The sequence below is a fragment of the Cucurbita maxima genome, unplaced genomic scaffold (assembly GCF_002738345.1).
Source record: "Cucurbita maxima cultivar Rimu unplaced genomic scaffold, Cmax_1.0 Cma_Scf00024, whole genome shotgun sequence".
NCBI lineage: Eukaryota > Viridiplantae > Streptophyta > Magnoliopsida > Cucurbitales > Cucurbitaceae > Cucurbita > Cucurbita maxima.
Genome location: NW_019272040.1, coordinates 3094725 through 3117327, shown reverse-complemented (window position 1 = coordinate 3117327; position 22603 = coordinate 3094725). Strand labels below are relative to the sequence as shown.

Genomic DNA, 22603 nt, shown 5'->3' with positions numbered 1-22603 from the left:
TTTCCTAAAAAAAAAAAAAAAAAAACAGTATATATTTATAAATTTATTTTATATTTTCGATGAAATTACCTAAAAAGTCCAGCAACCTTAAATTAAATATTTATTGGAAATATAATAAACTATAAATTGAAAAATAATAAAATAATAATGATAGGTGGGACATATTCCCATGGTACGAAATTTCCCATCTATCACAGGTTGGTTACACTTTTTATTTTTTTTATTATTTTTATTTTTATGTTAACAAGAAAACGAGAACAAACCTAGTACTCATATATAATAAAATATATTTTTTTTTTCTCCCAATACTTTTAATATTAATAAATTTATAAATTATAGCTTCACGCTTTGGGATTTGGATTATTTTTTTAAAATTTAGGTGAATTTATGCGACTTCATACTTAATTGCCATTCATTTATGTTTTTTTATAATAAAAATCTCGTATTTATCAATTAAATAAATTATAATATTAGTTTAATATTTTATTGACCAACCATTTGTAAATTAAATAAATAAAATTGTCACAAAATTTATAACATAGATTTAATCAATTTTTATATTTAATAAGATTTACTATTCAAATGGATAAATCATTAAATAATGAAAACCAATTTGAATACATTTAGGAATGTTGCATTCCTTCCTGTCTCTCCACAATCGTCGTGGGATCTCACAATTCATCCACCTATTAGGAGGTTGACGTCCTCGCTATCATAATGGGGTCTCACAATCAAGGGCCTAGCGTCCTCGTAAGCACAACACCCCGATATCTAGCTCCGATGCCATTTGTAACAACTCAAAATTCATTATCAATAGATATCGTCCTTCATACTATCCAGTGTTTGACTCTGATACCATTTGTAACAATCTCAATCCACACAGTAGCAGATATTATCCACTTTTGTCTGTTACATATAATCATTAATCTCATAGTTTTAAAACACTTTTATTAGGGAAATTTTAAGAAGTGAACATCTTTCTGAGTGCAGGGTGGGATAGGGGAAAGAATAAGAAAGTTGATTTCATCATATTTCTGACTTGGAACGGGTCCTATCACAAGAATAAAGACAGATTGCCCCTTGTTTCTTTAATTTCGGGAGAAATACGATCGGGGCTAATTCAAATCGTAAAATAAGAACAATACCAAATTCAAACGGCCCCTTTTCCCATTCGCAAGAACTTGTTTCAGTTGCATATATCATAAGGAGTTCGAACAACTACTTCAAATACAGTATCAGGAAGTACCGCTTGTGGAACCTCGATATCCACGGGCTAAATGGTTCATTCATCTTTCGAACTGATGTTCAACGAATTGTGAATCTAAAAACACAAAACATATTTAAAAATTGGAAAAATGGTCCTCCCCTCAATTAGAAGAAGTAATTGGAAGAATAGACCTTTGTTTATACAAAATTAGAAAAAGAAGCCATTGAAGAGAAGAGAAGAGGAGAGGAAGAAGAGAGAAACAGAGTGCTCCAAAGAGCGCTCTCCCCATTGCAATTCTCCCCATCTCAGAGAGAGAGAGAGAGAAAGAGAGAGAGACGGCGACAGCACTTGCAGGCAGAGATGGACAGACAACAGAGGCGTCTGAGAAAGCCATATTTTGGGGATTTGGTAACGTTAAGTCAGCTCCCTTAATACAGAAGAGAGAGAGGGAGAGGCAGAGGCAATGAAATTAAAGACACCAACAAAATTTGCCCCCAGAACAACCCTTTCTCGCAAACGAAATAACAACCTGATTTGTAACCGAAGCACAGCAGATAACAATAATCACACCCACACTCTGTTACAGTCCTTAAAAAAATAACTTCTACTCCTAATTATCATTTCTGAGCTTTTTTTTTTTCTTTTCCTCTCTCTCTCTCTCTCTCTCTCTCTCTCTCTCTCGCTTTCTTTCTTCTGGGTATTGTCCTTTGATCGGTAAATGGGGTAGCCGGATTCTGGTCTATTTTCATTTGTTCTTGTTCTTGTTGTTTTTTATTCTCCTGGCATTCCAGACCCATTTGAATTGAATGACGCTTTCAGAGCAGAATCCGGCGGAGTTTCATAAAGGTGAGAGACCCTGAAATTTCTTCTCTGTTTTCTGATATGGGTTTTAGCAGAAACCGAGGAATTTTGTAAATTCCGACCAGTTTTTGGAGTGTTTGATTGTTTTTGCTTGGTGGGTAGGTTTGGAAGGTGAGGGTCTGTTTGAGGAGCTATGGAAGGCTTGTGCAGGGCCTCTTGTTGAAGTTCCTTTCAATGGAGAAAGGGTTTTTTACTTCCCTCAAGGGCATATGGAACAAGTATTTTCAACTCTCTTCCATTTCAAACTTGAAAACCTTCAATTCTTTGAGGCTGAGATTTCTTCTGTTTGTTTGTTCTTCATCAGCTGGAAGAGTCAACAAATCATGAACTCAATCACCAAATCCCTCATTTTGATCTTCCTTCTAAGATCCTCTGTCGTGTCGTGAACATTCGTTTGTTGGTAATTATTACCCTTTTTTTTTTGTTGTTCTTGTCCCTCTGCTGTTTTTTTTGTTGATTCTTCCAATTTTCAGGCTGAAAAGGAAACGGATGAGGTCTATGCTCAAATCACTTTACAACCAGAAGCTGATGTATGTATATGTTTGGTTTTAATGTTGTTCTGTTGTTTGTTGTTTGGTTGTAATGTTTTTTGGTGGGTGGATGAGCAGCAAAGTGAGCCGCAATGCCCTGATCCAGAGCCGCCTGAGCGGACAAGGCCAACTGTTCATTCTTTTTGTAAGATTTTGACAGCTTCTGATACTAGCACTCATGGAGGTTTCTCTGTTCTTAAAAAACATGCCACTGAATGCCTTCCTCCCCTTGTAAGCTCAATTCTTGTCTTGTTTTTGTGTCTTTTTTGGTTTGGTTTCTTAATGTTTGTCTGTTCTAAACTAATCCTAGGACATGAGTCAGTCCACCCCAACTCAGGAGCTAGCTGCCAAGGATCTTCATGGACATGAGTGGAAATTTAAGCATATTTTCAGAGGTACACTTAAGCTGATCATGATGACCAAAGCTGTCTGTTCTTCTCTGTTTGATCTTATGTTTTGGAACCAGGTCAACCACGGAGGCATTTGCTAACAACAGGGTGGAGTACGTTCGTCGTATCGAAACGACTCGTTGCTGGGGATGCCTTTGTGTTCTTAAGGTTCATATATGGATACTTAGATACAGAGAGTTCATTATTGTTTTGCATTTTGTTGTATGAAAAATGACAATTGATTCACTTTTGTTAGGGGTGACAATGGGGAACTAAGAGTCGGGGTTCGACGACAGGCTCGACAGCAGAGTTTGATGCCTTCCTCTGTGATATCTAGCCATAGTATGCATCTTGGAGTTCTTGCTACTGCTTCTCATGCTGTTCGTACGCAGACGTTTTTTGTTGTGTATTACAAGCCGAGGTTTGTTTCTGCACGTTAAATCCTTGGCTTTTTGGTACGATTTAGCCGTAACGAATCGTCATCGACAGAACTAGCCAATTCATCATCGGCTTAAACAAATACTTGGAAACGATCAAGAACGGATATGAAGTCGGGATGCGGTTTAAGATGAGATTTGAAGGAGAGGAATCACCAGAGAGAAGGTTCACTGGTACTATTGTTGGTGTTGGAGACATATCCCCAATTTGGTCTGATTCTAACTGGCGATCACTGAAGGTGAACATAGTTTGGTTGAATTAGATTCTTAAAGATAATACACAACTCCTGATACTTGGCATTTACTAGATTCAATGGGATGAAGCTGCTGCAATCCAGAGGCCCGAGCGAGTTTCTCCGTGGGAAATTGAACCATTTGCACCGTCTGCGTCCTTAAACTTCACTCATCCATCCATAAAGAGTAAGAGGGCTCGACCCGTCGAGGTTCCTCCTCCTGGTAAGCAGGAAAACTAGTTGCTTTCTCGTTCGAAAAGGCTAGCTTCTTCCATGTCTTATGTTTGATTCCAATGTATGTTGATTGTGGGGTTGTAGAAAACACTTCTAGCTCGACTCCTACGGGTTTTTGGCTTCACGGATCGACGATTCCTCACGAGATACCCCAACTAAGTGGTGCTAATGATGTTCCGAGCAGCGGTAACCAGGTTGTTTGGTCTCTCTGGCAGCAAACGCTCGATGTCAATGTCGATAGCTGTCGAAGCCACTGCAATCCAATGGCACATGTTGAAGGCATTTGGCCTTCTCCTCCTCCTCCACTCTGTAATAACTCCCTGAACCCTCTTCCCTCCCCTTATTCTCCATCTAGTACTTCAAAGCCTAGCAGTGAGCTCAATGAGCACGATCAATCGGAGAAAGGGAATAAACCCGACATCTCTCTCGGCTGCCGAATATTCGGGATCGATTTGAAAACGAACTCTAGCATTGTCCCTTCCTTGGAGAAGAAATCGTGTTGCCAAACTACGGTGGCCACCGACAGTGCCAAGGATCCAGTACCGACAGCTGCTGTGACATCTCAAGCCGATGCAGGAAAGGAGCAGCAGCAAGTTGCATCAGAGCTGTCGATGAAAGGAACACAGACGATTCACATTCCGAATTCATCGTCGAGAACACGTACAAAGGTCTAATCACGTTCCAAATCTTTATCTTTTGTTGTTTTCTATTGACTAAAAACATCCACTATTGGTTTCTTGAGAAGGTACAAATGCAAGGAGTTGCTGTCGGTCGAGCAGTTGACTTAACGACACTAAAAGGGTACGAAGATCTCATAGACGAACTTGAGAACGTGTTCGAAATAAAAGGAGAACTTCGCGAAATGAACAAGTGGTCTGTCGTTTTCACAGACGATGAATACGACATGATGCTCGTGGGGGATGATCCATGGCCAGAATTCTGCAAGATGGTGAAGAGGATCTTTATATACTCGAGCGAAGAAGTTAAGACGATGAGTAGCAACAGCAAGCTCGTTTCGCCACCATCCTTAGATAGCTTGGATTCAGAGCGCAAGACAGAATCCTAAATATTAGCAGCTTAGCAGTAAGTAGTGTAGTAATTTAGCCTTTTTTATAGAACATTTGATGAAAACTAGGAATTTCTGGAACTGCTTTTGTTGGTAAAGGAGCTGAAACTGCTTCTTTTCTGCAGTTTGAAACAATCCAGCTACATTCCTTGTGTATAAAGTTCTTACTGTTCTATCCACTGCTTCAAATGTTCTTCCCATGTTCTTGAAAATCTTTGAAGAATTTGATGATGTTTTGAAATCTCTGAATGAGTTCATATCTAGAGAAGGTTTTGATCCAAAAAAGGTAATAAAAGTTGGGTGTTTGGTGTTTGGTGTAAAGGTAATGAGGCAACAAGTAGCTTTCATTAAAGATTGTTTATTCTCTTAAAGCCACTTTCAACTACAAAATCTGTTGGATAAAGACATATCTTTCCATTATTGCTTACTTAGTGATATGTATTATGCTTCAACTTAAACGAGCAAATTAATAAAAACTACCACTTTGAGTCGCTCGTTGAACTGTTCTTTGGAGACACGGTCGAGAAGTACCATGTATGGTTGCCACTTGTCCTTTTTTTTTTCTTCTGTTGGTCTCTTTCTCGGGTCTCCTTTCGAAGAGGTAAGTCTCCTTCGCATTCCTAATCTAGTGGGGGCGGATTGTATCCTTGTACAATGACATTGTTTGTGCGCTCCTTACCATTCTCGCTCAATGTTTGCAATGACAATAGAAGCAATTGTAGACTTATAAGTGTTGGACTATAATATTGTTATAATCGGTTCCAAATTATTTAAAGTTAGATGAATTGGGTTTGTGATGTCTGTCTCATACCCAAGGTTTGGATTAGGATTCAAAATTCGAATTCAATGCTTAATGATCCCAACATTCCTTTGCATCCCTCGCAATGAAGAAGTAGGACTAGATCGCAATAGAAATGTTGGTGAATATACATCAAACGTTCGTCACACATCTTGACTTGGCTCATCTACCTTTGAAGTTGGAATGCCTTTCTCGAAAGAAAATAGAGGAGTTTCCTAGAGGAATCGAAAAGTTTGAAGCGGGATGTGGAGGGTGCTTATACCCTAACGGTAGGTCCTTATCGGGAAGGGCCATACTTCAAATTTTCGGAGGGGAAGACTTCTCTACTCCTTTAAAGCTCATCGCTCTAATACAATGGATCGAAGGAGTCCGTCACAGGAAGAGCATTACGATAAAGAAGTTCACTCGGCCGAGTAAGATCCTTGAACTAACCACAACCACCATCGGCGACCCATTTTTATTCTCTTTCAAAATGTTAACATACTTTGTAATTATTACAAATATTTTGATTTAAATCGTTCCGGTCTAATAAATTTAGATTAAAAAAATATTTAATTTCTCTTGATATAGAAATGAAATGGAGAGTGGTGGGGACGGCGGGAGAATGGCGCGTGAAGAAACAGAGGGAAGAGTTAATTTAATGGCACCACATTTCTGAGCAGTGACCAGACATCCATCTTTTAGGTTGTCTTGTTCCCCCCACACATAAAAATCGAAGTGGTCCCCTCCAAAAAAAAAAAAATTATACATGGGCCCTACAGGCTTTAACGTAGGCCACGTGGTACGGTTGCTGTCGTACCCACGTGTCATGGCCCCACATTTTGTTTCCTCCTCCTTACACTCCCTTGTTTATTTTATACTTACGTATGTATTACCAAATCATGACCATATCTTTTTCCTCTTACTTTATTTCTTTTTATTTATTATAATTTTTAAAAATTTCTCGTCATTTTATGTAACGCTCGAATAAGATTAACCATTGAAAATAATACAAAATTGAATGAATTTTCCAAGAAACATTTGAATAAGAACGTACATGTTGATGTGTACGGATAACGTTCACTATTGAAAACAACTCAAGACAAGTATGTAGTGTGACTAAGTCACAAACGAGGTAGAAAAATTCTTTCTAAGGGTGTGGAAACATCTTATTAGTAGACGGCGTTTTAAAAATCTTGTGGGAAAACCCGAAAGAGAAAGTCCAAAATGACAATATCTACTGACAGTGAACTTGGACTTGTTATTACGGGTATGTGACATTTTTGTTACTCTAATTAGCTACTTAACTACTCGAGCAAAAGTAATATTAAAAAACATCGAAGAAAAATTAACTCAATTTGGTTTGATGTTTTTTATTTTTAAAAACAAAAATAATAAATAATTGAATGATGAGTATAATATTCATATTCTCCTACTCGCAAACCCCTTTTTATCTCGTGGAATATCACATTTCGGCCAATGATTCACAAAATCAAAATCTTCCAATATTTTCAACATATTCCTCCCCGAATTAAATAAAATTTGATATGTACTCGTTCCTTTTCGGTTTCGGTTGGAGGTTTAAATTATCATATTTGAGTAGTTGAAACTCTCGAAGAGAATACCGAGTGTTGTGAGATCCCACATAGATTCAAGAAGGGAACGAAACATTCATAATAAGAGTGTAGAAATCTACACATAATCGTAAGGTTGACAATATATAACGGACCAAGTGAACAATATTTACTAGCAGTACAAATGGTATCAAAGCTAGATACCAAGTGGTGTGCTAAGGAGGACTTTGGGGCTCTAAGGAGGGTGGATTGTGAAATCACACCTAGGTTGGAGAGGGGAATGAAACATTTATATTTGCTAGTAGTGGACTTGAGCTGTTAGCTACGTTCATGACCCGACCCAAACTAAAATTGAGTCGATCGAAGCTGATTACTCCAAATCAAACATAATAATAATAATAAAAAAAAGGGTGAGTGGAAAGGGTGGGATCTAAATGATATTAATTTATTGGGTATGAGCATCTTATCAAAGAACCATCAAATTGATTAAAATTCTAAGGTTTGAGATCATCATTTCCAATATGAACTTCTATTCTCCTTTTAAAAGGAATTTATCTTTTTTTTTTTTAAAAAAAAAAATAATAAAAAAGGTAAAAGAATAGGATAAAACTAAGCTTCAAATGGAAGATATGATTCCTTCTCAAACAATATTAAGCAACTCTTTTGACTAAACCCACAACAAAAAAATTAATAATAATAAAATAAAGACGGACCGGGAAAGCTACCGACCCTGACCCTGACCCTGACCCTTCTTTCTAAATGGGGATGTCCTGCTGCTCATTCCCGGTTTGACCTAAGCGTTTGGCCTTTCCTTCTCCACGATTGCTCACACTTTGTTAATTCTAGCTTGGTCATTCATGTTGGTTAGATGTGTATTACACTGTAACGAGCCAGACCCATTGTAGCAGATATTGTCCTCTTTGGGCTTTTTCTTTCCGGGTTTTCCTCAAAGTTTTTAAAACAAGTCTGCTAGAGAAAGGTTTTCACACCCTTCTCCTCCCCAACTAATGTGGGTCAGGGTCTAGCGTTCTTGCTGGCACTCGTTCCTTTCTCCTATCAATGTGGGACCCTCACCAAATCCACCCATCTTCGGTGCCCAGCGTCCTTACTGGCACACCGCCTCGTGTCTACCCCCCTTGGGGACTGATACCATTTGTAACGGCCCAAACCCACCGTTAACAAATATTGTCTTTTTCGGGCTTTCCCTTTCGAACTTTCTCTCAAGATTTTTAAAACGCGTCTGTTAGAGAGAAGTTTCCACACCTGTTCTTTATTTTTCATCGATGAATAGGGATAAGATTCTGATAAAAAGTTGGTGGTAGGAGAAGGATCATTAAAATTGTTCTTTGGGTGAAAACGAGACAAAGATATGTTAATTTCACATCCCTATGGAGCTCATCAAATTCTTTGCCTTATTCTGCCGCAGTCATTGATTCTCCAACTTCGCCAAGAGAAAACGAAGATTTGACGACCATTTCTTTGTAATTTAGACGCCATTAATGATTCACTTGCTTTCTCTAGATGCTAAAATCAAGCCACCAAACACAATTTGATGAACGTCCACCGAACCCGGGAGGGAGGTGTTTAAGTAAAGTTACGAGGGTTCATGTTTAAAACCGACACTATTATACCGTCGTGGAAATATGTGAAATATTTCTCTTGCCCTTAACCGCTTGGGTCGAGATGTCTGAGATCCTATATTGATTAAAGACTAGAACAAAACATTTTTTTAAAGGTGTGAGAACTTCTTCTTAGTAGACGTGTTTTAAAACTTTGAAGAGAAGGCTGAAAGGAAAAGCCCAAAAAGGTCATACGGCTAGTAGTGAGCTTGAGTTCCCAAAAAGGGGTTCGGGTTAGTTGAATCTACGATAGAGGAATCTAAAATAACTCCCGTTGTAACAACCCAAGTCCACCACAAACCGATATTGTCGTTTCTAGGCTTTTCCTTTTAGACTTTCTCTAATGTTTGTAAAACGCGTCTATTAGGGAGAGGTTTCCACACCCTTGTTTTGTTCCCTCTCCAACCGATATGGGATCTCACAATCCATCCCCCGTTCGAGGTCCAGCGTTTATGCTCGCACTTGTTCCATTCTCCAATCGATGTGGGATCCGTGCATTTTTGAAATATTAAATTTCCATACAAGGAGACTTAATTTCTAAAATGCCAAAAAAAAGCTAGCTTGATGGGTTAATAGGCTTGATGGGTCATCCATAATATGAGCTAAATAGGCTTGATGATGAGCCATTCCAATGCAAAAGCCCAAGAAAAAAGACATAGGGACCACCCTTTACCACAAAATTTTATTTATTATTTTGATGAGTAACGAAGGTAGTTGTCTAGTGTTCTAGGGTTACTCGTATACTCTTCCAACCATGTAGCGTTTTGATTTAAACTCGATCATGGCCATCCTTATGGAAAACTTTAGGTGAAATTCTTTCATCGTCAACCGAACTTCATTTCGTGTACAAACTTATGTTGCAAGCAACCTTCGACCAATGAGAGGGGGTTGTAAAGAAGGTAAATCGTCTTCTTTTTCATTCTTTCACCTATTTATTACTTACTTTTCTATTCGTTTCGAGGAGGGGAACCAGAAAAACTCAGTGAGAGGAGAAACTAAATATATGAAATGGGTCGAGTCCATATTGCTGCAAAGTAATAGCCGCATGCATCTAACTCGAGAGCCTTATGCCAAAACTCCCAATACACACAAACGTCTTCTCAGTATATTAAGTGATGCATCATTCTCCATCATTCTCCTTGGTTGCATCATGACACTTTTCTCTCAATCAGTGACATGTCTATGGACGGGATTAAAAGGGTCCGTCATCCTAAAATTAGGATTCGAGTTTACAATCCCGGCTTACTCCCCTCCTCCCCATATGAGCTCATTAATGCCTCCATTATCTCAAAGAATAAAGAGAAGTTCATTAGAAGGGTTCAAGCATTTGCCACCATCACATTGCCCTTCTCTTTCTACCTTATTTTCAGCTTATTTGTTTATTTATATATACATATCCTATACTTTCAAACCTACATAAACTACTACAATTAAACTTTAATGTCATACAATAATATATTTTTTTAACTACTACAGCTAAGATCATAATACTTACATCTAAATTTGGTTCTTACCAATGTTTTGGTTTCCCTCTGGTTCGCTCTCAACCGTACATATGCTCCGCTATCCCTTCAAGTAGTTGTTTTCCCCTAACAATAAAGGAAATTAGTTCCTAACAAAACACGAGTACTTTTGTACCTAAAGACATGAGAAACGTCGAATATGTACCTAATAGTTATTAAAAGACATACATATAACGGATATCGAACAAGATGAGAAGCAGATGGATGGATGGATTTGGTCAATAATTTATCAAAAGAAAAGGGGGGAACAAGCTCAAAAGTGACAGCAATATAAGAAGGAAAGGGAAAAGGAAAAGAAAGAAGGTTCATAAGGGATCAACCCATCTACATCCATCAGCTTTTCAAGACTTAAACCCACAACCCCATCACTTAATTAAGGCCCTCTTTGGTTGGTTGCAGAATTAAGTCTCTCTCTCTCACTTCATTTCTTCGTCTCAGAAGCAGAGGAGAGAGAGAGAGATATGAAGGTTGAACCCAATAACCCATTTCTTGTGAGAAAGCAAAGACATGTTCTTCTCAAATTTGCCCTCTTTTTACTCTTCATTGCTCTTTCTTTTCACATTTTCCTCTCTGTTTCTTCCAAGCTAATATCATCTTCCCCTCTTCAAATCAGAGCTCATTCCCCTCAAAATGGTGAGATTCTTTTCTCTTCACTTTCCAGGAAAATGGGTTTTCTCGGGAAAATACCCCCTCCCTACAACAAATCTCATATGAACCCTTTTTTCAGACAAACAGGATCACAGGATCAAACCTAATAGCAGACAATTACTCCAAACATTTTGGGGATAGATCTAAGTTCATCACTATTATCTTATCTGTCTGAAATTCCTATGTTTGATACTCACTGATTCTGGTTTTTTCATGAACAAATTCAGATACTAGAGCAGAATGTGATATATTTGTGGGGGAATGGGTAGCAGACCCTGCTGGACCCTCTTACACTAATGAGAGCTGCCATGTCATTGAAGCTCATCAGAACTGTGTACGAAACGGACGACCCGACACGGGTTATCTTTACTGGAGATGGAGTCCAAAGGACTGTGAGTTACCGAAGTTTGATCCCAGGAAGTTTCTTAATCTAATGAGGAACAAATCATGGGCTTTCGTTGGCGATTCCATTCAACGTAACCATGTTCAATCATTGGTTTGTACTCTGTCTCAGGTACTATACAGCTTCCAATTCTTTGAGTTTCAAGCAATTATTAGTCTTGTTTCTGTGTCGTGTCGAGATTAGGTGATGTCGTGGGATCGTTTTCGAGCCTAAACAGAGGAGAACTATGTGGTTAGATCCCCATTCGAAACAGGGGGTTAAGAAGTTCATTTCCAATGAACTTAACTTTGTTTAGAAGCAAAGGAACCTTATCTTTTGCATCTTTCTCTAAGGTGTCGTTACAAAGAGATGTTTGGTCTACTGCTACAGTAAAGCATCATCAATATTTGCATCCTCAATAATTGACCAATAAACGAACTACACTAGAAATTAATACTAACCCCCACTGGAACACTTTGAATATTGTCGTGTGGACTTTGCTTCTTGTCGTGTTCTTTTTTATTGTTTGGCATAATTCATTATTTGTTGATATGTTTTGATATTGAAGAAAGTTCAGTGGAAATGTCCCACAGGTGGAGGAAGCAGTTGAGATCTACCATGATGAAGAGTACAGATCCAAAAAATGGAGCTTCCCATCTCACAACTTCACACTTTCAGTGATTTGGGACCCGTTCCTAACGAAAGCGGTCATTTTTGAGGATATCAATGGAATTTCGAGTTCGGATGTCCAGCTCCATCTCAACAAGCTCGGTGAAGAATGGACCTCACAGTATAAGGATCTTGATTATGTTGTAATTGCAGGTGGGAAATGGTTTTTGAAGACTGCTATATACTACGAGAACGACACTGTCATTGGCTGCCATAACTGCTTGGTAAAGAACTTAACAGACCTAGGGTTTGAGTATGCGTATCGAAAAGTAATCAACCGAGTATTTGACTTCGTCACGGGTTCCAATCACAAGGCGTTTGTGTTCTTCAGAACTACCACACCAGATCACTTTGAGAATGGAGAATGGTTCAGTGGAGGGCAATGCAATAGGACAGTGCCCTTCAAGGGAGGGGAGGTTGACATGAAAGATGTGGACGTAGCAATGAGAAAAATTGAACTGGAAGAGTTCGGGAAGGTTGGTGGGTCTGGAAAGGACCAAAGTTTGAAGCTTCTCGACACGACCCAACTCTCGTTATTGAGACCTGATGGGCACCCGGGTCCATACAGGCAGTTCCATCCATTTGCAGATGGAAATAAAAAAGTTCAGACTGATTGTTTACATTGGTGTTTACCAGGTCCAATAGACTCCTGGAATGATTTGCTAATGCAATTGTTGGTTCAGATGTAAAGGATTGAAGATTCAAAGGGTTTGGACATATTTGGAGAACACAAGATTCAACTTTCACAGGGTTGCAATAGAAGGTGATATTACTACAAAGGATTATGGTTGCTTGGAGTGGCTGTTTGTTTTACCTGGAAAAGAATAAATGCTTTATATATATATGTAGAAACAGAAATGCCTTCATTGATCAATCTTGTAAAACCATTTGTAAACAAAAATACAAGCGTGATGGAGCTGAAAAAAGAAATAAGGACACCTAATAATCAATCTTTTGTAACAAAAAGAAGAGTGATGGTTTATTTACTATTTGTTTCTTGTTTTTGGTTTTCCTTCTGCAAATCTAGACAGCATAAGGATCCACCACACACCCAACTGTTCGAATACATTCCCCACCTTCATCCAATTCGAGAATAGTCGATGAGAAACTTTTGGATCGTGGCCAAAGAAACGTTTCTCATCTGGTTATTTAAAGATAAAGATCACTAGTCAGGTCTAACCGAGAATCTTAGAACTAATAACAAATTCTAATGAGAAAGCAAAATAACAATTTAAAGCCAACACCAATCCAGATACAATCTCTAGATGATTTAAATTGGAACCTTCGCTGAACATATCCTTCATTTTGTAGCTGGTTCCGGCTTCCTTTCCTTCGGTTTCAGAAATGGATCCTGCAAATGAACATTCGTAGGAATGATTACGGTCAATTAAGGAAAAAAGAAGTATCAATTATGTTTTTCTTTTGAGAAATAAACACCACTCATCGAAAAACGAAATACAAAACACAGGATGAGGAAGAAACACTCCAATTGGCACCAAATTCTCATTACAAAAGGCTTTACAAAGCGAGCTCCATTTTGTGGCATGCCCCCTTTTCCAAAAAATACAAATATGATTAAAACTATCGGAAAATTTATCAGTTTTCTTTGACGTTAAGTTTTCAATGGAAGACGCCTAATAACATTGTTCCAGTGAATTTTACAATTTTTCTTATTTCTTCCTGACCAATCAATGAGAGACTTAATAACAGTGTTCCAAAGAATTTTCTTCTTTCCTTCGAGAAGATTCCTGCCCAATATCTTGGAATTTTTAATGGTTAGTAATATAAATAAATGAATTCAACATAAATTTTCTGGACAAATTTCTATACTACAAGAAATTGTATCTATAAGGAAACTCATACTTGATCCAGAATCCATAATAATGATCCTCAATACATGGTTAATTAATTGCTTATTAGAAACTGTAACCGTAAGAACTACCTAATACAGAATCTATTTTCAAATCCAAGATATAAGAATGGCCTGTAGAAGCTCTACAAAGGGTTTTTGGAATGATCAAGAATTTTTCGGTTGAAGATGTAAATTCAGCGTGCGTAATACCACAGCGCACCTTCAACGTAACATTCAAAGAAATATCTTGGTTATTTGTGTTGGATGATGAAAGTCCCACATCGGCTAATTTAGGGAATAATCATGGATTTATAATCAAGGAATACCCTCTCTATTGGTATGAGGCCTTTTGGGGAATCTCAAAGCAAAGCCATGAGAGCTTATGTTCAAAGTGGACAATATCATACCATTGTGGAGAGTCGTGTTCGTCTAACATGGTATAAGAGCCATGCCCTAAACTTAGTATACCCTCAAATGTCGAACAAAGGACTCCAAAAGAAAGGAGTCAACCCTCCTCGAAGGCATAGTAAAAAATGACAAGACTCCAAAGGAGTCGAGCCTCAATTAAGGGGAGGCGTACTTTGTTCGAGGGGAGGTGTTAGATGATAAAAGTCCCACATCGGCTAATTTAGGGAATGATCATGGGTTTATAATCAAGAAATACTCTCTCCATTGGTATGAGGCCTTTTGGGAAATCCTAAAGTAAAGCCATGAGAGTTTATGCTCAAAGTAGACAATATCATACCATTGTGGAGAGTCGCGTTCGTCTAACAATTTGGTGAGTTGACAAGGCACACATGTGGACTCAACTAAAAATTGAAGCCGTGCTTGATATGCCACAGCAAACCTCAGCAAAAAAGTCCAAGCCATTTTTAGGAACATTATGAGGTGTTTGGCTTGTGCTTTATCAGCAGCCTTATCTACCCTCTTATGGAATTGCTAAAGAAAAAGGAAGAGTACAATGGGAGGAGGTCCATCTACAACCCTTACCACCAACTATTTTGTATCCTCAGGTCGATTCATTAAAGGAAGAAAAAAATATGGTGTTACTATTATGATCTATTCATCGTCAAACCACTAAATGGAAAAGCCAGGCTAAATGAAAGTACTACTCAAGTACAAACTTCATTCATAAAGACACCGCCAAGTTTAGATTGAAGTCACTTAAGCTTTAGATTTATTGAAGTTTCGGCAACATTAAGAGAGCTCAAACCATGAGTGAGAATTGCCAGCACATCAATGGCCAATATATAGACATAATTAAAAGAGGCAACTCAGAGACATGCAGCAATTCTATTGTCTGTAAATGAATATAGTGGAAAAGTATGAACCAGTTGCCTACCCACAAGCACATACAGTAAGTATGGACTGAAGTTTTAATAATATACTGAAAAGAAAAAAATTCAACTTAACCAAACAGAGACATTGAAAATATTAACATAATCTTGCTTCAACTGCTTAAACTCTTAGACTAAATGATCACCCAACCCCAGAGCAAAGCATTCATCCTACCAAATTCAAGTCCCGAGATTAGAAAAATGCGTGAAATGTTCCTAGATTCCAAATTTTTCAGGCAAAAGAGAAAGTTTCAAAAGGAAATAAGGAAAAAACGCCACATCCATCTCCACCGAACAGATTCATTTTCAATTTCACAACACGATTTCCAGATACCAAAAGAGAGCAGAAGGAAAAATCATGCGAAACCCTAAATCTAGTCGGCCGCATAACAACAAATCCAAATCATGGCAAACAGATCATATAAAAGAACACACATACACACAAACTAATAACAACAACACCAAAATATTGGAAAGAATCTAGATGAATTAGAAATCAGAAGTGGAAAAAAAAAAAAAAAGCTAAGGGAATTAAGGAAAGTAAGGGATTACTTCTTTAACGAAGATGAAGTTTGCGACAGCCAGAGAGACAACTATGCCGCCCAAGATAGCGGTGGGGCCGGTGAGAAGACTCCATTTCCGGTAGATCATCTTTGGTTTCGCTCCTTTTTTCCGTCTGATTCCCAATGACCAAAATGGCTCAAATGGTGAGCATCAGCTATCGTACTTATAGATTGGAACTCACTAAATGGGCTTACCATTTTCAGGCCCAAAACTTCGATGGTTCAGATCTGACCCAATGGACGGTGAGATTATCTTTGGTTCGAGGCCCTTATGAACAAATCGAGAATGCTTTGGGGGTATATTTGCAAATTATGTTTAAAATTTTATTAGTTACAAGAATTTGAAAACAAAACTATTGTGAGTAAATATTTATTACCCAAAAGTGAGAAAATTTTGACAGTAATTTTTTTAAGTTTATTTTTGTTGATAAAATATTTTAACGTTTATTGTTAATGCTAATCAAGTTATTCAAAAAAAAAAAACATGATTGATGAATAAAAAATAACGAGATACATATTCTTAGTTGACACGTGTTACCCACAAAGCTGATGATGCCACCAACCACAAAAATGAATCCGGGAAGAGTCCAAGCCCACCGCTAGTAGGTATTGTCCACTTTGGCCCATTATTTATTGTCATCAGCCCTACGGTTTTAAAGAAATGTTTAGTTATCTTGTCTTCAATGTGAGATCTCACAATCCATCTCCTCTCTCTTTAAGGGCCCAATGTCCACGTTGACACACCGCCCCAATGAATGACTGATAACATTTGTAACAACTCAAGCCCACCGCTAGTAGATATTGTCCGCTTTGGTCCGTCACTTATCGGTCATCAACCTCACGGTTTTAAAGGAATGCTTGGTTCTCCTATCTAATTGATGTGGGATCTCACAATCCATCCCCTCTCTCCTTGAGAACCCAATGCCCACGTTGACACACCGCCCCAATGAATGACTCTGATAACATTTGTAAGCTCACCACTAGAAAATATTGTCCATTGGCTCGTTACGTATCGTCGTCAGCATCACAGTTTTAAAGTGTGTTTACTAGGAAGAGATTTTCATACTCTTATAAGGAATGCTTCATCACATCTCCTCTTCCTCGATCTACGTACATTGGTTTTGTGAGAGGACCTGACTTCTAAAACGCCTCCTTGGATTGAGGATTGAATCTTTTAAGAAACAAGCTTCGTTACATCGTTAACTCCCTTCAACGATGGATACATCTCGGCTCGGGACTTGAAAATGAGGGTATTTTGGTCCTTTTAGAAAAAAATATGAATACGAATTCCAATCTTATTGTTCTAATTCAAATACACAAGTGGTAAGAAAGTTACCAAATGCCTATTTTCTCCTAAAGAAAGATGAATAAGTACACTGAATTCAAAACCAAGCAGCAATGCAGGAGACCTTCACATAATAAAATCATCTCTCTTTCAATGCCGATTGCTTGTTTATATTCAGCAGAAGGATTCCAAACTACAATACTCCTCCAAATCTCCCATGGAAATATTGGTGAACGAACTCGGAACTGAGACCAAATCTCCATCCCCAATACACCAAAATTCTAACCCCTCCAACTCACTTCCCCTAAAAGGGCTTTGAGCATCTTCAACTTCAGATCGAAACAATGGCGACAGGGGACAAAAGGGTCGTCGGAGGCTGTCGTCCACATTGTCCGAGCTGACGGTGAGGCACAATGGGACATCCTGCTGCTGCAATGGCTCCTCTTGTTCTTGTTTTGGTGGCATTGGCATTGGATGTTGCTGTGATTGTGGTGGGTTTTGTTCTTGTTTTGGGGTGTTTGAATGAAGAGGTTTGTTGCAGGTGTGTTTACCTCTGTACGTTATTTCATACATGGATGGATCATTGTCTGATCTTTGAACTAGTTTTGTTGCTGAACATCCTTGTGCAAAGCGGTGTGAGCATCTGAAATAGCCTCTGCAATTCCCAAAACACAACAAAATGATTACGTTTTGCTGTCATATTACTTCATAAATCGTTGACGTGATGAACTAAATCGATCATAATCATTGTTCTCATCCATCAAATCGAAAATTTATTAGGAGTATGATATTATCCACTTCGAGCATAAGCTCTTCAAAATAGCATACCAATGGAGACGTATTACTTACCTATAAATCGATCAATGATCGAAGATTCATCTCTCAACGATTCTCAAAAACTCTTTTCAGTTTAGATGATTAAACCCGCAGGAACAAGAACAAAAGAACAGATGAACACTACGAACACGATTTGAAACAGAGAAGAATATAATGAGATAAAAAGGTAAGCGACCTGGGGAATTTGGATCCAAGAATGTCCTTCTGCCCATACTTTCTCCAGCTAAATCCATCATCAGGAAGAGCTCCAATGGCGGAGACAGAAGGAATCTTAACCAGCTCACTCCATTTCGCCATTACCTTTCTGCAAAACACAAAACCCTAAAATCCAATCAAAATCACGAACCAACAAAGCCCTAAAATCCCAAAACAATCGATTACGAAATTACCTCTTCTTCGATACGTCTCTATGTTTCACAGCAGCAATGATGGGCGGGATTTCTTCATCGCCGCCGCCGCTGCCGCCGGCGAGAACAGAAAGCGCGTTCTCGTAAGAACGAAGAATCTGATCGATCAAGAGAATGCCATTTGAAGATGGAGAAGAAGAAGAAGAAGAAGAAGAAGAAGAAAGAGAAGGATGAAGATGATCGCGTAATTGGTGAGCGAGGTTTCTCCCCTGATTAAGCTCTTGGATTAGATTCACAAACTCCATGATCGAAGCTGGGGAAGCAGAGGAAGCATGAAAATGGGTTATAAAGGAAGGGAAACAGAGAGAGAAACTCCATGATTGTGACCGGAGAAACTGAAAGGAAAAAACATGGAAAAGACTGGGGAACGAGTAAAACAAAGACATTAATTGTTCATCTCTCTCTCTATCTTTCTCTCTCTAGAAATTTGTCATATTTCTCACAAATTATTAAAATAATTTTGTTCTTATTTTTTAAAATTATTTATTTTAATTACCTCTAATATATATATATATATATAATATGTTATAATTAGTTTAGAATTTTAAATAACAAAATCCTTTAGTTGTGCTCATTATAAAATTTATTAAGTTTTTAAATATTTTCAAATAATCATTTAAAATTCTTTTTAAAAAGAATTTAATTTTGAAAACAAAAATGCTGGAAGGACTTGTGTTGGTCTGATAGTCTTTACTTTTAAAAAGTGAGAGGTAGATAACGTGACTATGTCACAAGAGAATATCGAGACTATCATATATCGGATCCTAGATTTTGAATTCTGGACATGGGTCGTTACAATTTTTTTTTATCGGGTTTATTATGAGGCATTTTTTGATAAAGTAAATTATGGTTGGGTGTATGTATATTAAGTTGAGCTAAAGACTAGCTTCAAGTGGGGCATTTCATCCTTATCAAAAAGAACAATAAATAAATAAATAAAAGGACATGTTCATTTATTTAATAAAGTATCAATATTTGTATTTCTTATATTCCATGTAATATCTTATCTTATTTTAAATAGTTTATAAATTTTAATTGAACTTATAAAATAGCATTTAAAAAGCTTAAAAATCACATTTTTTTTAAAATTTCTTCAATTAGTAACTTTAATTGTAATTTAATTAATAAAGATATTTAGTGGATCATGATTTCATTAAATTATACTTTTATTTTTAATTACAGATTAATTCAAATTATCACTTAAAAGTGTGAAATATATTTTTAATTATATAATTACCAATAAATAATTTTAAAAAATAATATATAAAATGAAAGATTCAAATATATAATTTTAAATTAGATTTTATAAAATAAAAAATATATAGATTAGAAGTTTTATTTTAGAAAAATCTAATAAGACCGCGTTGAAAGTTCTCTCTTTCATTTTTGTCAAAGAAAGAATTAAAGGTAATAAGGTTCCAACATTGTCTAATTCCAAAAGTACCCTTTATTTACTCGACATCGACATAGACAATGTCTCAAATTTTTTTCTGTTTTCCATCGGTCAATAATTAGAACAAAAAAAAAAAAAAAAAAAAAAAAAAAAAAAAAAAAAAAAAGAAATAAGGAAACATAGTCGATGTTGCAAGCTTCACACCAGTGTGTAAGTTTTGCTTCTTTTGGAAAACACGTTACTTCTCCATGAAACAAGTTTTACGATTGTAATCACGTGAAGTTTAAAAACATGATCCAATTCACACACGATGAAAATAAATATCTTAAGCGTAGTTCACATGAGAGGAAGAATCGATGTTTCAAAAAATTAAAAATCAAAGGTCGAAAGTGATAGATTCAAGAACTTATCTACAATTCAAAGAAAACGTGAAAATCTCGTTCAAGTGAGAATCCGACCTATTCTCATGGAAATTTTTGTCATCCAATTAAGAACCAAACAATAATGCAACTTTTTTAAAAAAAAAAAGAAAAGAAAAAAAGTAATAGTAAATCAAAAAGCATTAAAGAGAGAGAGAGAGTAATAGAATAAGAGTAGCCCACAAATTTGGCAAAGGTTTCTCACGCGGGCGTGTTGAGTGGGGAAGCTGGAACAAACAAAAGTTCCTCAAACATTTCATATGTAATTTCATAGAAATTGTTTGGTTTTTTCCCCTTTGGTCCCATTCTGCTTGTCTTGGTATCTGTTCTTTGATAAAGATAAACTTCAAATCATAGTAATAATATACCTATAAGATGTCGATGGGAGAAAAAACGAAACATTTGAAATCTCACCATCGATTGAAGAAGAGAAAATATTGCTTATAAAAGTAGAAACCTTCCTATCTTAGGTGTTTTACAACTTTGAGTCAAAAAAAAGAAAAGTCTCAAGAAAGGTAGATTGTGAGATCTCACATCGGTTGGAAAAGGTAACGAAATATTGTTTATATAAGAGTGGAAACCTCTTCCTACCAGAGGTGTTTTAAAACAAAAAGCCTAAAGATGACAACAGTAAGCTTTTAAAACAAAAAGCCTAAAGATGACAACAGTAAGCTTGGACTGTTACAAATAGTATCAAAGTCCGACACCGAGCGTCAACAAAGACGCTAGACTCTCAAGGATAAATTGTGAGATCCCACATCGTTTAGAGAAAATAACGAAACATTGCTTATAAGGATATAAAAACCTTGAGAAAGCCGAAAAGGTAAAGCTAAAGAAATAACAATATCCGTCGATAACTACAAATTTCTAAAACCAACAAAACTAAAAATAAATGGACAAATTTTCACTTAGAATTGCTTATCAACTAATCCATACTATGATTTGAAATTAAAATTGACGTACTCAGCAACACCACACATTTTAAGGTTAAAGATAAAATCTTTCCCAGTATTTTTCTATATAAAAATACACCTTTTTCTCTCTTTTTCTTGTCAGACTGGGATTTCGATGTGCAAAAATAAATTAATATTTAGAATTCAACATCATATCAATTCTCAACACTACAAAATCTGGAGTAACCAACCATGTTGTGAAACTGCTAATCCTCTTCCATTGGAACTAGTGGAATATTGAACCGGTCTTCTTCCACAGGTTTAGTCACAGGAGCTGAAGGTAAAAGCTAGTCAAGGAACAAACTCCTTCAACATCACATTAATTAGTCCAAAATCCAAACAAAAGGAACACTATCAACAGCAGCATAGATCAACTCCAGTTTCAAATCAATCCATATGGTATGGTTTAAATAGCTGTGTTCAAACTTTCAAGAACGCATCGACTTCTAAGCTATCTGGACGAAATTCATAATTTAAACCTACTTAAGATGTTTTGAAAACGGACAATTTTGTTGGCCAACAAAAATCATAGCATAAAGAACTCAGATGAGATTAAGTTTCCTGCCTGCAAAAAGATATTTAACAATAATGATTCGAAATTTTACTATGTTCAAGGATATTTGTAGTAGTGTCCTTCTCACCACGACTGCGGCTATTATTTAGTTCCCTCATAATTTCTGGAGTAACCTACATTCCAAAAGGCAAATTCTAAGATAATTGGCACCATACTGGAAAGTAATATTAAGATTTGTGAAGCTACAAATCAAAACAATTTAGTCTTACATCTTTGTGCCTGTGACTTTGAAGAAGAATTCTAATGTTTGCTTTATCTTCCAACCGCAGTTCATTCTTATACCTGCATGAGATTTACGCAAAACTAGTCTCAAGTGACACCACAAGATTTTAGAACACAAAGAACTATTGATGTAAATCTGTACAGAAACTCTATAACTTCAAATGTATTTGTGATATACTATTTGTTGAAACTAATATTAGTTATTATTCTAAAGAAAATGAAATCTACCACATTAAACGGGCACAGAAAACAAGATTTTTTTTTTTTTTTTTTTCTCTTTTTTGCTAACCTCTGCACAAATGCAAGCAGTGATTGGTGCCATATTACAGGCATTACTCGCGTCTCGTCTAGAAACTTCAAAAAATGCGCAACGATTGCATCAACTACACGGTATGGCAATGCATATTTCTTCTCCAAGATAAGCTTGATAAAATAACTTCCAAAATTAAAGGAAGACATTGTTAGATACTGCACAAGGAAATGTTATCACACCAATTCTAGAGAATTCATGTACAGAGCAAGTTCATACAGAAAACCATGGAAAAAACAATAGCTAAACAATTACGATCAAAGTAATTTACACACAAAAAAAAAAAAAAAAAAAAAAAAAA

At 36.8% G+C, this 22603-nt stretch overlaps 4 protein-coding genes and 1 long non-coding RNA gene across 5 annotated transcripts in view; 2 read left to right on the top strand and 3 right to left on the bottom strand.

The window, feature by feature from the left end:
• Positions 1-1455: 1455 nt before the first annotated feature.
• Positions 1456-5198, top strand: LOC111498102 (auxin response factor 18-like). The gene is made up of 12 exons (XM_023149183.1): positions 1456-2053; positions 2171-2286; positions 2373-2468; positions 2542-2598; positions 2677-2829; positions 2909-2993; positions 3065-3155; positions 3244-3408; positions 3477-3663; positions 3733-3880; positions 3976-4559; positions 4637-5198. The coding sequence occupies exons 1-12, from the start codon at positions 2014-2016 to the stop codon at positions 4955-4957; spliced, it is 2043 nt and encodes a 680-aa protein (XP_023004951.1). The 5' UTR covers positions 1456-2013; the 3' UTR covers positions 4958-5198.
• A 5587-nt stretch (positions 5199-10785) lies between these two features.
• LOC111498140 (protein trichome birefringence-like 26) lies at positions 10786-13190 on the top strand. Its single transcript, XM_023149255.1, has 3 exons — positions 10786-11084; positions 11327-11613; positions 12075-13190. The coding sequence occupies exons 1-3, from the start codon at positions 10913-10915 to the stop codon at positions 12837-12839; spliced, it is 1224 nt and encodes a 407-aa protein (XP_023005023.1). The 5' UTR covers positions 10786-10912; the 3' UTR covers positions 12840-13190.
• Positions 13145-14256, bottom strand: LOC111498193. The gene is made up of 2 exons (XR_002720733.1): positions 13588-14256; positions 13145-13501 (listed from the first exon to the last, which is right to left on the bottom strand). It is a non-coding gene; the product is annotated as an uncharacterized LOC111498193 (long non-coding RNA).
• A 2880-nt stretch (positions 14257-17136) lies between these two features.
• LOC111498163 (probable WRKY transcription factor 53) lies at positions 17137-18757 on the bottom strand. Its single transcript, XM_023149288.1, has 3 exons — positions 18414-18757; positions 18200-18328; positions 17137-17842 (listed from the first exon to the last, which is right to left on the bottom strand). Exons 1-3 carry the CDS (start codon positions 18674-18676, stop codon positions 17362-17364), a joined length of 873 nt encoding a protein of 290 aa, XP_023005056.1. The 5' UTR covers positions 18677-18757; the 3' UTR covers positions 17137-17361.
• A 2400-nt stretch (positions 18758-21157) lies between these two features.
• LOC111498137 (bystin) overlaps positions 21158-22603 on the bottom strand; it is a 4248-nt gene continuing 2802 nt past the window's right edge. The window contains exons 7-10 of the mRNA XM_023149251.1: positions 22282-22428; positions 21980-22052; positions 21817-21883; positions 21158-21476 (exon numbers count right to left, since the gene is read on the bottom strand). Of these exons, the coding sequence (XP_023005019.1) occupies positions 21403-21476; positions 21817-21883; positions 21980-22052; positions 22282-22428 (361 nt within the window). The 3' untranslated portion in view covers positions 21158-21402. The remainder of the gene's footprint in view (positions 21477-21816; positions 21884-21979; positions 22053-22281; positions 22429-22603) is intronic.

Bases quoted from the DNA above. Each gene is read 5' to 3' on its own strand.
- LOC111498140 (XM_023149255.1), top strand. From the start codon at position 10,913: ATGAAGGTTGAACCCAATAACCCATTTCTTGTGAGAAAGCAAAGACAT. The intron at 11,085-11,326 runs GTGAGATTCTTT...GAACAAATTCAG, and splicing joins AGCTCATTCCCCTCAAAATG to ATACTAGAGCAGAATGTGAT. The intron at 11,614-12,074 runs GTACTATACAGC...AATGTCCCACAG, and splicing joins TGGTTTGTACTCTGTCTCAG to GTGGAGGAAGCAGTTGAGAT.
- LOC111498102 (XM_023149183.1), top strand. From the start codon at position 2,014: ATGACGCTTTCAGAGCAGAATCCGGCGGAGTTTCATAAAG. The intron at 2,994-3,064 runs GTACACTTAAGC...TTTTGGAACCAG, and splicing joins ATTTAAGCATATTTTCAGAG to GTCAACCACGGAGGCATTTG. The intron at 3,409-3,476 runs GTTTGTTTCTGC...CGTCATCGACAG, and splicing joins GTTGTGTATTACAAGCCGAG to AACTAGCCAATTCATCATCG.
- LOC111498163 (XM_023149288.1), bottom strand. From the start codon at position 18,676: ATGGAGTTTGTGAATCTAATCCAAGAGCTTAATCAGGGGAGAAACCTC. The intron at 18,329-18,413 runs GTAATTTCGTAA...TGTGTTTTGCAG, and splicing joins AGAGACGTATCGAAGAAGAG to AAAGGTAATGGCGAAATGGA. The intron at 17,843-18,199 runs GTCGCTTACCTT...TGGGAATTGCAG, and splicing joins CTTGGATCCAAATTCCCCAG to AGGCTATTTCAGATGCTCAC.